The 17,941-nt window shown below is 40.9% G+C and overlaps 1 protein-coding gene across 1 annotated transcript; it reads left to right on the top strand.

Moving 5' to 3' along the window:
- The first annotated feature begins 2,510 nt into the window (after positions 1–2,510).
- Positions 2,511–9,685, top strand: LOC108703916 (E3 ubiquitin/ISG15 ligase TRIM25). Its single transcript, XM_018240217.2, has 2 exons — positions 2,511–3,065; positions 7,253–9,685. Exon 2 carries the CDS (start codon positions 7,255–7,257, stop codon positions 8,830–8,832), a length of 1,578 nt encoding a protein of 525 aa, XP_018095706.1. The 5' UTR covers positions 2,511–3,065; positions 7,253–7,254; the 3' UTR covers positions 8,833–9,685.
- Positions 9,686–17,941: the final 8,256 nt, after the last annotated feature.

The raw sequence follows: 17,941 nt of genomic DNA, 5'->3' as shown, positions 1-17,941 counted from the left end.
AGGCACATATATATATATTCATGTTATATTATAGATATAGAGGCACATATATATATACATGTTATATTATAGATATATGTAAGGGCCACTAAACTCTGTGCTATACCTGCACTGACTTTGCAGCTGTGAGCCGGCTCATCTTATAATTGATGCAACGTTAAACCATCTGATCAGGGAACTTGCAATGAACGACACTGTAGGCTTGTGTGTTGCCAAAACAAGTTCAGTTTATTATGGGTAGTACTACAACTTATATAGCATAGTATACAAAGAGATTCCATTGTGATATCACACACAATGTGATTACCTTATATTTGGTAATGTTTGAACACCTGAGTGGCTATCGTACAGTTTACACAGTCTACAGCTGGTGGGTATGTGATAAGAAGCATACTTGTGCAATCTGGTGTTCAGCCAGGAAAAGACATTAACCCTTGTAATCCCTTTCAATATAGAGGCACATATATATATTCATGTTATATTATAGATATAGAGGCACATACTGTATATATTCATGTTATATTATAGATATAGAGGCACATATATATTCATGTTATATTATAGATATAGAGGCACATATATATACATGTTATATTATAGATATAGAGGCACATATATATACATGTTATATTATAGATATAGAGGCACATATATATATTCATGTTATATTATAGATATAGAGGCACATATATATACATGTTATATTATAGATATAGAGGCACATATATATACATGTTATATTATAGATATAGAGGCACATATATATACATGTTATATTATAGATATAGAGGCACATATATATATATATATACATGTTATATTATAGATATAGAGGCACATATATATACATGTTATATTATAGATATAGAGGCACATATATATATTCATGTTATATTATAGATATAGAGGCACATATATATACATGTTATATTATAGATATAGAGGCACATATATATACATGTTATATTATAGATATAGAGGCACATATATATACATGTTATATTATAGATATAGAGGCACATATATATATTCATGTTATATTATAGATATAGACGCACATATATATATATTCATGTTATATTATAGATATAGAGGCACATATATATATACATGTTATATTATAGATATATGTAAGGGCCACTAAACTCTGTGCTATACCTGCACTGACTTTGCAGCTGTGAGCCGACTCATCTTATAATTGATGCAACGTTAAACCATCTGATCAGGGAACTTGCAATGAACGACACTGTAGGCTTGTGTGTTGCAAAACAAGTTTAGTTTATTATGGGTAGTACTACAACTTATATAGCATAGTATACAAAGAGATTCCATTGTGATATCACACACAATGTGATTACCTTATATTTGGTAATGTTTGAACACCTGAGTGGCTATAGTACAGTTTACACAGTCTACAGCTGGTGGGTATGTGATAAGAAGCATACTTGTGCAATCAAGTGTTCAGCCAGGAAAAGACATTAACCCCTTGTAATCCCTTTCAATATAGAGGCACATATATATATTCATGTTATATTATAGATATAGAGGCACATACTGTATATATTCATGTTATATTATAGATATAGAGGCACATATATATTCATGTTATATTATAAATATAGAGGCACATATATATACATGTTATATTATAGATATAGAGGCACATACTGTATATATTCATGTTATATTATAGATATAGAGGCACATATATATTCATGTTATATTATAAATATAGAGGCACACACACACACACACATATATATCTAGATTGTGGAGGACTGTCCGGAATCCCCAAGGGACGTGCACCGCTGAACCTGCTGTAAAGCATGAGTGCTGTTGCTACTTCTTTTTGTACATATATAAATATATATATATATGTGTATATATATATATATATATATATATATATATATATATATATATATATATATATATATATATATATATATATATATATAGAGGCACATATATATATATATATTCATGTTATATTATAGATATAGAGGCACATATATATACATGTTATATTATAGATATAGAGGCACATATATATACATGTTATATTATAGATATAGAGGCACATATATATACATGTTATATTATAGATATAGAGGCACATATATATACATGTTATATTATAGATATAGAGGCACATATATATACATGTTATATTATAGATATAGAGGCACATATATATACATGTTATATTATAGATATAGAGGCACATATATATATTCATGTTATATTATAGATATAGAGGCACATATATATACATGTTATATTATAGATATAGAGGCACATATATATACATGTTATATTATAGCTATAGAGGCACATATATATACATGTTATATTATAGATATAGAGGCACATATATATATTCATGTTATATTATAGATATAGAGGCACATATATATACATGTTATATTATAGATATAGAGGCACATATATATACATGTTATATTATAGCTATAGAGGCACATATATATACATGTTATATTATAGATATAGAGGCACATATATATACATATATATACAGATGCACAAGTCTCTACTCATCAGCCCCCACAGCTCCTATAACATAGGAATCTATTTACTGCCGGTATCACGTGTGAGACAAAGAACCAACTGAAATGTTAATTCATCTGATATAAAGGGATTCCCAGCCAAACAAACATGAGATGTGACTTTGTAGAAGTTTAAGTCACACGTGACATGGAACTGGCAGTGTAAGGGTTAATATATTCAGGAGAAAGTTTCTCTGGTCACTGATTGGACGTCCCACGTGTGTATTAGTTTAACCCCTGGAGCTGCTCTGGCTCATGTTTCAGTGCAGCAGTTTGTGCCAGTCACAGCCCACCCCAGCACCATATATGGACTTTAACTCACTCACAACAGAAAACTCAATATCCCAGAGCTGTTTCTGATCAGCGTTGGATCTACTGGTCTGATGTTGTGTTAAATCTTTGCTCTAGAAGAGACCAACTGCACAGGAATCAAGTGGATTTCTTTATTTCAGCAAATCCTTTGTCAGTGTCTCCTGCAGAAACGAGGGGCTCCATCAGGTAAGATATTGCTCCTCTTCTGTATAGTTGCTCCTGTATTTGTATTTGGGCTTTTCCTTTTGTGCAGCTGTTGATTCTGATTAATAATTTAGCCTTTGCTTTTAGAGCATTGAACGTGATCCTGTCATTTCATTGGTCATTTTTACTCGAATCTAATTTAATCAGAGACCGTTAAAATGACAGAATTGGCATATTGGGCTGTTTTCAGCTGGTAAAAAAAACTTCGACCCCCTACCGAAGCGCAATGTTAGGGAAGGTCCCCATAGGCTTTCTAATGTTTTTTTGGTCGAAGAAAAATCGTTGATCGATCGTTTGACCGATAGATTAAAATCCTTCAAATCGAACGATTCGAAGGATTTAATCGAACGATTTTGCGGTAAGAGCTCTTACACATGAGCGTTTTTACCTGCGCTCCCCTGCGTTCCGTTTTTCGGCGTTCAGCCGCAGGGGAGCGCAGGAATAGACGCATTTCATTATTTCAAATGGGGCTGTACTCACACAGGCGCAGGCGCCGAACGCAGGTTGAGACGCAACATGCTGCATTTTTCCTGCGTTCGGCGCCTACATGCGCCTGTGTGAGTACAGCCCCATTTGAAATAATGAAATGCGTCTATTCCTGCGCTTCCCTGCAGCTGAACGCCGAAAAACGGAACGCAGGGGAGCGCAGGTAAAAACGCTCATGTGTAAGAGCTCTTACCGCAAAATCGTTCGATTAAATCCTTCGAATCGTTCGATTCGAAGGATTTTAATCTATCGGTCAAACGATCGATCGAACGATTTTTCTTCGACCAAAAAAACATTAGAAAGCCTATGGGGACCTTCCCCATAGGCTAACATTGCACTTCGGTAGGGGGGTCGAAGTTTTTTTTAAAGAGACAGTATTTCGACTATCGAATGGTCAAACGATTTTTAGTTCGAATCGAAGTCGTAGTCGAAGGTCGAAGTAACCAATTCGATGGTCGAAGTAGCCAAAAAAAACATTCGAAATTCGAAATTTTTTTTTTCTATTTCTTCACTCGAGCTAAGTAAATGGGCCCCAAAATGACCAAAAAGCTTCTCTTTAGAGCCTGAAATGTCCCACATTGCTCCCTGTATCTTTGGCTTCACTGTCTGTTCAGCTTCGCAGACATAAGGGGAATAAGGAGCAGAGGATTCTTAGTATTGTAAATACATATATTTCTTTTCCATCAACTGATGATTCTATGATTAGGGATGTAGCGAACTGTTCGCTGGCGAACTAGTTCGCGCGAACTTCGACTGTTCGCGTCCGCCGAATGTTCGCGAACGTCGCGCGACGTTCGCGAATATGAGTTCGCGTTCGATTCGAACAAAAATCGTTCGACCATTCGACCATTCGATTCCTTCGACCGCTAAAATCGAAGGATTTTCGTTCGAATCGAACGATCGAAGCCATTCGATTGAATGAAATCATTCGATAGAATGGCTTCGATCGTTCGATTCGAATTAAAATCCTTCGATCGTTCGAATCGAACGATTTTGCGGGTGTTCGAAGTTCGCGAACTGTTCGCATTTTTTGCCGGTGTTCGCGAACGGCGTTCGCGAACACATAAACGGCAGATCGCTACATCCCTATCTATGATTTCAATCTATGTCCTCATGTAAAATCCCCCCAAATACAAAGAGCTTTCATTAGAAACAGGGAGATCCTGCCTTTATGTAAAGCTGACTTTACCCTATTCCTCTATTCACATACAGGGGCACATTTACTAAGGGTCGAATATCGAGGGTTAATAAAGCCTCGAATTTAAGTCCTTCGAATTTGAATATCGAATTCAAAGGATTTAGTGCAAATCCTACGAAGTTAAAATCGTTCGAACGATAAAATCCTTCGAATCGAACGATAAAATCCTTCGAATCGAACGATTTGACCGATTTTAAGCGATCGATCAAAGGATTTTTCTTCGATCAAAAAAAGCTTAGAAAAGTGATGGGGAAGGTCCCCATAGACTAACATTGTACCTCGGTAGGTTTAAACTGCCGAAGTATTTAGTCAAATTATTTTTTAAAGAGACAGTACTTCGACTATTGAATAGTCGAACGATTTTTACTTCGAATCGTTCGAATCGAAAGTCATAGTAGCCTATTCGATGGTCGAAGTACCCAAAAAAATACTTTGGAATTCAAAGTTATATTTCATTCGAATCCTTCACTAGAGCTTAGTAAATGTGCCCCACAATATCAATATAGAGAAAGCAACGAAGAACAATCGCGTTTACAGTAGATATAATAATGTAGAACCCAGAGCTCCTCTGTATTTATTCTTTTGAGACCCCAGATCCAGTGTTTTTACTTTAAATGGAACTATTTTGTTTTTTCCTGAACAAAAGGGAATCTCTATGATCTGTGTCTCTGCAACTGGAAACCCCTAAATGGCAAATTTGGTGGCTTTTCCCCCATCTGTAGTGTTATGTGTATGAAGTGCTGCAGCGATTGTAAGGGTTAAACATTTAGGAGAAAGTCCCCATGTCCTTAAAGAGGGGTGTGTGCTGGTTTTCACATATGTTTATAATTAACCTTTGACCTAAGGTTGGCATAATTAGTAGTCTATATTCAAGTGGACCAATCAGAATATACCAAGTTACCATCTAACCAATGAATCTTAAAGAAAATGTTAATTTGGAACTTAGTTGAAACAATATAAATGTATGTCCTAAAGGTTTATTGGGGATCAGCAATTCTTTTTTTATTGGCTGGTCCACACGTGGGTAATAAATCTTCTCTGGAGGAATTTGCCTTTGTTTAAGAGAGTGATGATTAACTAATAAAAAAACAAACAAATAACAAAAAGTATTGTAGGAGTGATACACAGAGCTAACCCTCTAGAGAAATTCGATTGCAGGCAAAAATAGTAGAATTCAGGAGCCCAAAATTTAAATGATACAAAAGTGTTTTATTTTACATTATGGGGCCCGATTCACTAACTAAGTGTTTTTTTGGCTACTTCGACCATCGAATGGGCTACTACGACCTTCGACTACGACTTCGAATCGAACTATTCGAACTAAAAATCGTTCGACCATTCGATAGTCGAAGTACTGTCTCTTTAAGAAAAAACTTCGACCCCCTAGTTCGCCATCTAAAAGCTACCGAAGTCAATGTTAGCCTATGGGGAAGGTCCCCATAGGCTTGGCTAACTTTTTTTGATCGAAGGATATTCCTTCGATCGTTCGATTAAAATCCTTTGATTAATATCCTTCGAATCGTTTGATTCGAAGGATTTAATCGTTCGATCGCACTATTTGCGCTAAAATCCTTCGACTTCGTTTTTCGAAGTCGAAGGATTTTAATTCCCAGTCGAATATCGAGGGTTAATTAACCCTCGATATTCGACCCTTTGTGAATCGGCCCCCAAGTATTAAAATAAAAGCCTTACGCGTTTCATGTCACCCAAGGACACAATCATAGGATGACTTTATTTTGGTACAAACAAGATATTTAAAAGGAGCCGATAGAAAATTACTTTGGCGGAATATGTAGAACTACCAAATTTTCTTTTTCCTTTAAATATAAAGATTTTTTTGTATCATCTACATTTTGGGCTCCTGGATTTTACTATTTTTGCCTTTGGTGTTCGGGAGTGGTACCTGCCTGCAATGGAATTTCTGTCACTTACTCCCCTTTGCTGAAGGTCTGGGGCATGAGAAAGTGATCAGTTTATAATATAATCTAATAGATTTATGCTTCTCATAGCTTGGGAATATGTGACCCTCTAGAGCACTACTGCCCTTGTTTTATTTAGTACCTCCTGAAGTTCTCTTGCATAGTGATGGGCCAATTTGCGCCGCTTCGCTTGAATTTGACGCCGGCGAATTTTCGCGGGCGTTTTGCGAATTTATTCGCTGGTGGAGAATCACGCAAATTCGCCGCGACTTCGCGCCTGGCGAATAAATTCGCCCATCACTACTCTTGCAGCTATTTTGTTTGGTTGAACTCACATAGGGAGGGTAGAGGGTCCAATTGTTGCTGATATACCACATTGCACACAACAGAACTTTACCCTAAATAATAAATCAATTGCAGACGTGTTTTGATAAAACAAATCTCAGTATATGGAGTTTTTGTATGGAGTATTTCAGCTGAATTTAGCCATAGCCTGAAGCCGATTTACCTCCCCCATATGCTGAATCTCTGCAACTGTCACTTTAATGTCCTGTTCTTCCTTTCAGGAATGGCATCTACTGACCTGAGAGAAGAGTTGAACTGCTCCATCTGCCTGAGTATTTATACTCATCCCGTAACCCTGCCGTGTGGCCACAACTTCTGCCAGAGTTGCATTGAGAAGGTGCTGGACACACAAAGAAGATCACGGGGTTATACCTGCCCCGACTGCAGAGCAAAGTTTCACAAGCGCCCTGCCCTGCAGAGGAACAGAACTCTGGGGAACATAGCAGAGCGCTTCCTTCCTGGTCACCCAGAGCCGGGGGAGACTGGGATCTTCTGCACCTACTGTGTCCTCTCTCCTGTACCTGCTGTTAAATCCTGTCTCCTGTGTGAGGCTTCCCTGTGTGATACCCACTTAAAGGTTCACAACAATTCAGCAGAACATGTACTGACTGAACCCACCACTTCGTTTTTGGAGAGAAAGTGTTCTATGCACAGACGGATCCTGGAGTATTACTGCTGTAAGGATGGGGCCCCTATCTGTGCGTCCTGCTGCCTGGCCGGAAAACACAGGGGCCACAAGGTGGAGCTGCTGGATGAGGCCTTCGAGAAGAAAAAGGAGAAACTGAGGAATGTTCTGGAGAAACTGAGCCCAGAGAGAGAGAAGGTGAAGAGAGGAGCCCAGAGACTGCAGGAGCGCAGGAGAGAAGTAGAAGAAAAAGCAGCCGGTGAGACAAAGAGAGTCACTGACCTGTTTAGGGGCATCAGGGAACAACTGGAAGCCCTAGAGAAGCAAGTCCTGGATGAGATCTCCAGGCAGACAAGGAAGATATCCCTCCAACTGTGTGACCTACTCCAACAGATGGAGACAAAGAAGAAAGAACTGACCAGTAAGATCCGTCACATTGAGGTGCTGTGTAACTTAGCAGATCCACTCACTGTCCTACAGGATCAGGAATCACATGGAGCTGACTGTTGTGGGGCTGAGGAGGGAGAGAAGAAGCACAGAAAAACAGATCATATAAATGTCCCTGATGTCTGCGATTTGGACAAGTTACTGATCTCAGAGACATTACTCAAAGGTTTAGCTGGGATTGTGACCAGGGCCTCGTATGGGCAGGAGGCTACAGACATGTTACTGGATATAAACACAGCGGCCAATGATCTGTCTGTGTCCGACAACAGGAAAATGGCCTCTGGCACAGAAACGGATCAGGGTCGCCCACAAACACCGGAGAGATTTGAGTTTGGGCAGACGTTGAGCACCAAGAGTTTCTCCTCGGGGCGACATTACTGGGATATGGAAGTCAGTGAATCGGGGCTCTGGGGGGTAGGGGTGGCCTATCCCAGTATAGAGAGGACAGGGCCTCAATATAATATTGGAAATAATAACAAGTCCTGGGCTTTATATTTATCTCATGATAATTATTCAGTTAAACATGATGATGTAGATACCCCTTTACCCCACGTCCCTTCCTGCAGGAGAATCAGGATCTCATTGGACTATGAGGCTGGATTTTTGTCCTTTTATGAGCTGAGTGATCCAATCAGACACTTACACACCTTCACTGCCTCCTTCACTGAGCCCCTTCATGCTGCATTCTATGTATGGTGGGATTATGATTGGGTGAGAATCATTAGCTGATCACTGCTCAGTACAGGGTATTAATAATTATACAAGAATATTATATATATATATACATGCCCTCACTCTGGCACCAGCAACTTGGCTCTATAACATAGAAGAGCTATATATGATAACTATATGATCTCTCAGAGTTATGTCCTGCTGGGAGTTACAGTAGCCTTACAATAGGAGTGCTGCAGTGTCTGTATGATCAGCATAATGTCCTGCTGGGAGTTACAGTAGGAGTGTAGAGTAACTGTATGGTTAGAATGTTGTTCTGCTGGGAGTTACAGTAGCCTTACAATAGGAGTGCTGGAGTCAACTTTGTATATTAATTTCCTAATTCTGTATTGTAAGACTTTATTATGAGATGGAAGATTGGTGCACACCTGATCCTTTGTAGGAGGCATTCAATGATACTGGTACTGTGATGGTGCTGGTATTCTGATGGTACTGGTATTCTGATGGTACTGGTACTGTGATGGTACTGGTATTCTGATGGTACTGGTATTCTGATGGTACTGGTATTCTGATGGTACTGGTATTCTGATGGTACTGGTATTCTGATGGTACTGGTATTCTGATGGTACTGGTATTCTGATGGTACTGGTACTGTGACAGTACTGGTTTTCTGATGGTACTGGTACTGTGATGGTACTGGTATTCTGATGGTACTGGTATTCTGATGGTACTGGTATTCTGATGGTACTGGTACTGTGATGGTACTGTATTATGATGGTACTGGAAAGTTTTATTAGGAAGGAATGATGGATTTATATAGGAATGTATTAGGTGGTGATAATATATTTTTATATGAGCACATTTATATGAGAACAGCCTATTCCAATGAGGGACAAATGGTTATGTGTCAGAGTGTAAGAATAATAAAGTCTAATAACAAATGCCCCTCTCATTCTGACTCAGCAATAACCAAAGGGAAGGGAGGGGTGATGTTCCCCCATTTATTATTTCTCTTATTAATGACACCCAGTGATGAGAGGCCACTTTGTACAGAAGTGTTTTCTTTATTGCTGTGTCTGCTTTTAACTGATAAAGAACCACAAGACTGAGGGACAGTTGTAAGCGGGAAACTATTTTCAGTTTCAATATCTGTAGTTAAGAACATTCAGTTCTCTTCCAACATTTTGGGAGGGTTCAAGTTATATGTTCCTGTTCTCTCATCTGAATCTATAAACGTTTGTGAGAAGGGGAGTGTCTCGTGTTAAAACACATGGGTGTCACATTGACTGATTTCCCAAAGCAAAACCAGTTGATGTTCTGTTGTTAAACTCAATAAACCTCATTCTATGTGAAATAGTCTTATCTCTGAGTTTTGCTTTATATATAACAAGGTCATAGCAATACAATTAGCAACAATGGAGGCCAATGGGATTCCTGGAGGAGGAAGAGATAAGACTGGAGGGGGTGAAGGCTGGAGCCTCTTTGATACATTATTGACTACAGAGTCTCGTCCTTCCTGCTTCATTGACTCTCCTTCTTTACTCCTAATGATCTGCATCTCATTTGCCTAGAAAACTGGAAATTAAATATATCTGAAACTTTCCTTTGGTCTTGATAATAGAATGACGAGAACACTCTATTCCATGACGGGTAATGGCTGGTGTCCATCAGGGCCGGACTGGGGGTAAAAAGCAGCCCCCATGTAAAGACACAATGGTCTGACTTCCACACATCCACTCATATATTGGGGTAAAACTGAAAACATGTATGCGCATAAAGAGCTGCCTTAGGGGTTGTTCACCTTCAATTTAATTTTTAGTATGATGTAGAGAGGGACATTCTGAGACCATTTGCAATTGGTTTTCATTTTTTATTAATTGTGGTTTTTGACTTTAGCTTTTTATTCAGCAGCTCTCCAGTTTGTTATTTCTGCAGTCTGGTTACTAGGGACAGAGTGACTGAGAGTGCAGAGAGAAACAGAGAGAGGGACAGAGTGACAGGGAGAGACAGAGTGACAGGGAGACACAGAGTGACAGAGAGAGAGACAGAGTGACAGAGAGAGACAGAGTGACAGGGAGAGACAGAGTGACAGGGAGAGGGGAAGATAAAAGGACAGAGTGACAGAGAGAGGGGAAGAAAGAGGGACAGAGTGACAGGGAGAGACAGAGTGACAGGGAGAGACAGAGTGACAGAGAGAGAGAGTGACAGAGAGAGAGAGAGTGACAGGGAGAGGGGAAGAGAGAGGGACAGGGTGACAGAGAGAGTCAGAGAGAGACAGAGTGACAGAAGTGAAAGGGTTAAACATGAGTTAGGCCACAATACAGACGTGTTACTTCAGAAACTGCAGACGCCCGTCCTGTGTGACATTAGCAGCCAAAGCTCAGGAGGTTTATGAATATTGGGATCAGGAAACCATTGTTTGGTCAATACATTATACAATATATGCCAGTAGGTTCCCATACGTTCCAATGTATAAGGAGGGTTGGGACCATGTATGGTATATCCGTGTACCCCATTTTTTTACTTACCATAAAAGCCCTCTAAAAGGCATAAAAGCTTGTTACAAGGGGTTTCACCAAGGTGACAGTTTCCCCACACAAAACTTGTATATTGTCTTGTTAGTCTAATAAACAACCTCACTTATTACTAAAGGATTTCCCTTCTCAGTTGTGTCTTACTAACGAGGTGACGGAATATAAAAATACCTACAGCGGGATCCTCATTGATTGTCTGGAAACAACATAATCTGCTGAATACTGATGTGATGGAGCTGCCGGAAATTAACAGAAAGAGGAGACAAGTGACACCCGGAGCTTGCGGGATCCTTGTAGGTGACACCCAGGTGTATATGTCCAGTCTATTCCTTCCATGATTGTTGCCTGGATTCTTCCTCATGATGAGCTGCTGACACTGAGGACTGGACATGTCACTCAACAGCCACTTCTATAGGTCACTTACTATTCCCACTGGATATTAGACGTCACTCAGGGGTTGTTCTGTGACCATATAAAGGCACAAGGCTGCAGGCTGAGTTATACAGGGAACTCTGAGTATCACTCATGTATTATAAGGGATAATGTACCCCCTACTGTAAATGATAAGGATATTAGAAGTCACTGAGGGGTTGTTCTGTGACCATATAAAGGCACAAGGCTGCAGGCTGAGTTATACAGGGAACGCTGAGTATCACTCATGTATTATAAGGGATAATGTACCCCCTACTATAAATGATAAGGATATTAGAAGTCACTGAGGGGTTGTTCTGTGACCATATAAAGGCACAAGGCTGCAGGCTGAGTTATACAGGGAACTCTGAGTATCACTCATGTATTATAAGGGATAATGTACCCCCTACTGTAAATGATAAGGATATTAGAAGTCACTGAGGGGTTGTTCTGTGACCATATAAAGGCACAAGGCTGCAGGCTGAGTTATACAGGGAACTCTGAGTATCACTCATGTATTATAAGGGATAATGTACCCCCTACTGTAAATGATAAGGATATTAGAAGTCACTGAGGGGTTGTTCTGTGACCATATAAAGGCACAAGGCTGCAGGCTGAGTTATACAGGGAACTCTGAGTATCACTCATGTATTATAAGGGATAATGTACCCCCTACTGTAAATGATAAGGATATTAGAAGTCACTGAGGGGTTGTTCTGTGACCATATAAAGGCACAAGGCTGCAGGCTGAGTTATACAGGGAACGCTGAGTATCACTCATGTATTATAAGGGATAATGTACCCCCTACTATAAATGATAAGGATATTAGAAGTCACTGAGGGTTGTTCTGTGACCATATAAAGGCACAAGGCTGCAGGCTGAGTTATACAGGGAACTCTGAGTATCACTCATGTATTATAAGGGATAATGTACCCCCTACTGTAAATGATAAGGATATTAGAAGTCACTGAGGGGTTGTTCTGTGACCATATAAAGGCACAAGGCTGCAGGCTGAGTTATACAGGGAACTCTGAGTATCACTCATGTATTATAAGGGATAATGTACCCCCTACTGTAAATGATAAGGATATTAGAAGTCACTGAGGGGTTGTTCTGTGACCATATAAAGGCACAAGGCTGCAGGCTGAGTTATACAGGGAACTCTGAGTATCACTCATGTATTATAAGGGATAATGTACCCCCTACTGTAAATGATAAGGATATTAGAAGTCACTGAGGGGTTGTTCTGTGACCATATAAAGGCACAAGGCTGCAGGCTGAGTTATACAGGGAACTCTGAGTATCACTCATGTATTATAAGGATAATGTACCCCCTACTGTAAATGATAAGGATATTAGAAGTCACTGAGGGGTTGTTCTGTGACCATATAAAGGCACAAGGCTGCAGGCTGAGTTATACAGGGAACTCTGAGTATCACTCATGTATTATAAGGGATAATGTACCCCCTACTGTAAATGATAAGGATATTAGAAGTCACTGAGGGGTTGTTCTGTGACCATATAAAGGCACAAGGCTGCAGGCTGAGTTATACAGGGAACTCTAAGTATCACTCATGTATTATAAGGGATAATGTACCCCCTACTGTAAATGATAAGGATATTAGAAGTCACTGAGGGGTTGTTCTGTGACCATATAAAGGCACAAGGCTGCAGGCTGAGTTATACAGGGAACTCTGAGTATCACTCATGTATTATAAGGGATAATGTACCCCCTACTGTAAATGATAAGGATATTAGAAGTCACTGAGGGGTTGTTCTGTGACCATATAAAGGCACAAGGCTGCAGGCTGAGTTATACAGGGAACTCTGAGTATCACTCATGTATTATAAGGGATAATGTACCCCCTACTGTAAATGATAAGGATATTAGAAGTCACTGAGGGGTTGTTCTGTGACCATATAAAGGCACAAGGCTGCAGGCTGAGTTATACAGGGAACTCTAAGTATCACTCATGTATTATAAGGGATAATGTACCCCCTACTGTAAATGATAAGGATATTAGAAGTCACTGAGGGGTTGTTCTGTGACCATATAAAGGCACAAGGCTGCAGGCTGAGTTATACAGGGAACTCTGAGTATCACTCATGTATTATAAGGGATAATGTACCCCCTACTGTAAATGATAAGGATATTAGAAGTCACTGAGGGGTTGTTCTGTGACCATATAAAGGCACAAGGCTGCAGGCTGAGTTATACAGGGAACTCTGAGTATCACTCATGTATTATAAGGGATAATGTACCCCCTACTGTAAATGATAAGGATATTAGAAGTCACTGAGGGGTTGTTCTGTGACCATATAAAGGCACAAGGCTGCAGGCTGAGTTATACAGGGAACTCTGAGTATCACTCATGTATTATAAGGGATAATGTACCCCCTACTGTAAATGATAAGGATATTAGAAGTCACTGAGGGGTTGTTCTGTGACCATATAAAGGCACAAGGCTGCAGGCTGAGTTATACAGGGAACTCTGAGTATCACTCATGTATTATAAGGGATAATGTACCCCCTACTGTAAATGATAAGGATATTAGAAGTCACTGAGGGGTTGTTCTGTGACCATATAAAGGCACAAGGCTGCAGGCTGAGTTATACAGGGAACTCTGAGTATCACTCATGTATTATAAGGGATAATGTACCCCCTACTGTAAATGATAAGGATATTAGAAGTCACTGAGGGGGGGTTCTGTGACCATATAAAGGCACAAGGCTGCAGGCTGAGTTATACAGGGAACTCTGAGTATCACTCATGTATTATAAGGGATAATGTACCCCCTACTGTAAATGATAAGGATATTACAAGTCACTGAGGGGTTGTTCTGTGACCATATAAAGACACAAGGCTGCAGGCTGAGTTATACAGGGAACTCTGAGTATCACTCATGTATTATAAGGGATCATGTACCCCCTACTGTAAATGATAAGGATATTAGAAGTCACTGAGGGGTCTGTGACTTCTTCAGCACACCACTTACTGTTTCAGGGTGCATCCACTCCCAAGCTGCCTCCAAGTCAGCCAAATTCCTTATGTTGAATAGCAGGATACAAACACCATCCTCAGGCTTTGCCTTTAAAACCTTTTATTCCAGCGGAACATGGACACAAAGCCCTTCCTCAGGCGCATGTTGTGCTTCTTTTGCTGTTATTGAAGATCACTCATATATAACTCATATATAACTTATATATAACTCAGATATAACTCAGATATAAGTGACTGAGGGGAGCTGACATCAAATATAGGTCCAAGAATACAGGTCACTGTTTTTCTGCAGACTAATTGTATTTATTTGAATATTTTTTAGCAAAAGTTAAATGATTCCTAATAACATTGGTGCTGAGTGAATTGAATGGGTGAATAAAATGTGGATGATTTAGAGTTGGATCAGGTTTATACAATACAAAAAGAAATGTCCCCATTGCAGTGAAGAAGAACAAGCAGATAATGTTACAGAATAAAGTCGAATACACAGATTCCCTCCCATGCTGAACTGCAGCTGCTGTTAAACTGTTATTTCTAGTATTCCTATCACACTTGCAGTGAGTGGGAGTTGTAGTTTAAGATCAGGGCTAACCCTAGAGATATTGGAAATTCCCCATGAATGCCAGCAGGGGGCAATTAATTAACTAACTATTGTCACAGTGCCCTTTAATACCCTGAATGCGGCATGAAGGGGCTCAGTGAATGTGGCAGTGAAGGTGTGTAAGTGTCTGATTGGCTCACTCAGCTCATAAAAGGACAGACGTCCGGCCTCATAGTCCAATGAGATCCTGATTCTCCTGCAGGAAGGGGCGTGGGGTAAATAATGAAGATCTCCCCCGTGTCTCACTGAGTAAATATCACGAGCTCCTCTGCACAGACACCAGGACCTGCTGTCATAACCAATCCACTGGCGATCTTCTGTTCTGCCATTACTGGGATAAGCCACGCCTACAGTCCAAGCCCCAGACTCACTGCCCTTCACCTCCCAGTAATATCGGCCGGAGGGGAATCTCCTGCTGCTCAATACCTGAGGATAGACCGGGATTCTCTCTTGTGGATGAGACATGGATTTATCTGACCAAGATGCACTTTTCCTGTCGCTTGATAAATACAAGTTACCCCCAGCCGTGTTTATGTCCAGTAACAAGCCTGTAGCTTCACACCAGTAGGTCTTTTCCTTTACCCCAGTCACAATGGCAGCTAAGCCTGTGAGTAATGTCTCTGAGATCAGATCCACATCCAGATCCCCTACAGCAGGGACCTTTATATCATGTCTCTCTCTGCCCCCCTCATTATCTGCAGCTCCATGTGATTCCCGTTCCTGTAGGACAGTGAGTGGATCTGCCATGTTGCACAGCTCCTCAATGTGACGGATCTTCCTGGACAGCTCGTCCTTCTTTATTTCCAGCTTTTGGATCAGATCGTGGAGTTTGTGAGAAACCTTCTCTTGTTCCCTGGAGATGTCCCTTAGGAGACTCTTCTCTAGGGCTTCCAGCTGTTCCCTGATGTCTCTAAACAGGGCAGTGACTCTCTGTGTCTCACCGGCTGCTTTTTCTTCTACTTCTCTCCTGCGCTCCTGCAGTCTCTGGGCTCCTCTCTCAGTCTCCTCTCTCTCTGGACTCAGTTTCTCCAGAATGTTCCCCAGTTTCTCTTTCTTCTTCTCAGAGGCCTCACTCAGCAGCTCCACCCTGTGGTCCCTGTGTTTTCTGTCCAGACAGCAGGACTCACAGATAAAAGCACCATCCTTAGTACAGTATGACTCCAGTATCTTCTTGTGTATGGGGCATTTCCATCTCCCAAAGTCGGTGAGAGGTTCACACATGATATGATCTGGATACCGAAGTTGGTGGAGGCCCAAGTGTGTAGGACACAGAGAGATCTCACAAGTGAGACAGGACTGAAGAGCTTCTGTTGGAGAGTCACAGTTCAAGCAGCAGATAAATGATTGAGTTGCCATTTTTTCTAGTCGGAGACAAAGATTCACTAAGTTATGGAGCCTGGGGTTGCGCTTCAGGTCAGGCCTTCTCCCAATTCTGTGTCTGCACTCAGGGCACGTGTGTTCCTTCTCCCTCTCCCACTGCTCATCCCATGTTTTCCCAATGCAGCCCTGGCAGAAGGTATGGCCACACGCCAGGGTTACTGGTTCCCTGTAAATCTCCAAACAAATGAGGCAGATCAGCTCCTCTCTCACAGCTGCACCCGCCATTACTGAAAGCTGGAATATAGGAAACGTGATGTGGCAGGTAGGGCGTGGGTGCTTGGACTTTGTCTCTCTATTAACTCTTTACTTCCTGGCTGCAGTCTCATTATCAACTGTCAAAGAGAAAGGTGATGTATTTCAGCAGTTTGTAACAAGATCTGCACATTCTGTGTGTAAACGAGACAATAATATGACGTTTCACGTTACAGTGGCTTTCAGGCTTTTTCTGAGCGTCCTCTTAGCTCATAACAAGGTTACAGATATATAGAAACATTGGGGTGTCACCCTGCTATAGTTCCAGGGGTACCCAGGGTACAAATAAACACTCACCCCAAATCTCCCCCTAACTGACCTTCAGACTGGACCCCCTTAGCTCATAACAAGGTTACAGATATATAGAAACATTGGGGTGTCACCCTGCTATAGTTCCAGGGGTACCCAGGGTACAAATAAACACTCACCCCAAATCTCCCCCTAACTGACCTTCAGACTGGGCCCCCTTAGCTCATAACAAGGTTACAGATATATAGAAACATTGGGGTGTCACCCTGCTATAGTTCCAGGGGTACCCAGGGTACAAATAAGCACTCACCCCAAATCTCCCCCTAACTGACCTTCAGACTGGGCCCTCTTAGCTCATAACAAGGTTACAGATATATAGAAACATTGGGGTGTCACCCTGCTATAGTTCCAGGGGTACCCAGGGTACAAATAAGCACTCACCCCAAATCTCCCCCTAACTGACCTTCAGACTGGACCCCCTTAGCTCATAACAAGGTTACAGATATATAGAAACATTGGGGTGTCACCCTGCTATAGTTCCAGGGGTACCCAGGGTACAAATAAACACTCACCCCAAATCTCCCCCTAACTGACCTTCAGACTGGGCCCCCTTAGCTCATAACAAGGTTACAGATATATAGAAACATTGGGGTGTCACCCTGCTATAGTTCCAGGGGTACCCAGGGTACAAATAAGCACTCACCCCAAATCTCCCCCTAACTGACCTTCAGACTGG

The sequence above is a fragment of the Xenopus laevis genome, chromosome 9_10L (genome assembly GCF_017654675.1).
Source record: "Xenopus laevis strain J_2021 chromosome 9_10L, Xenopus_laevis_v10.1, whole genome shotgun sequence".
Lineage (NCBI taxonomy): Eukaryota > Metazoa > Chordata > Amphibia > Anura > Pipidae > Xenopus > Xenopus laevis.
This window is presented reverse-complemented; position numbering and strand designations above follow the sequence as displayed.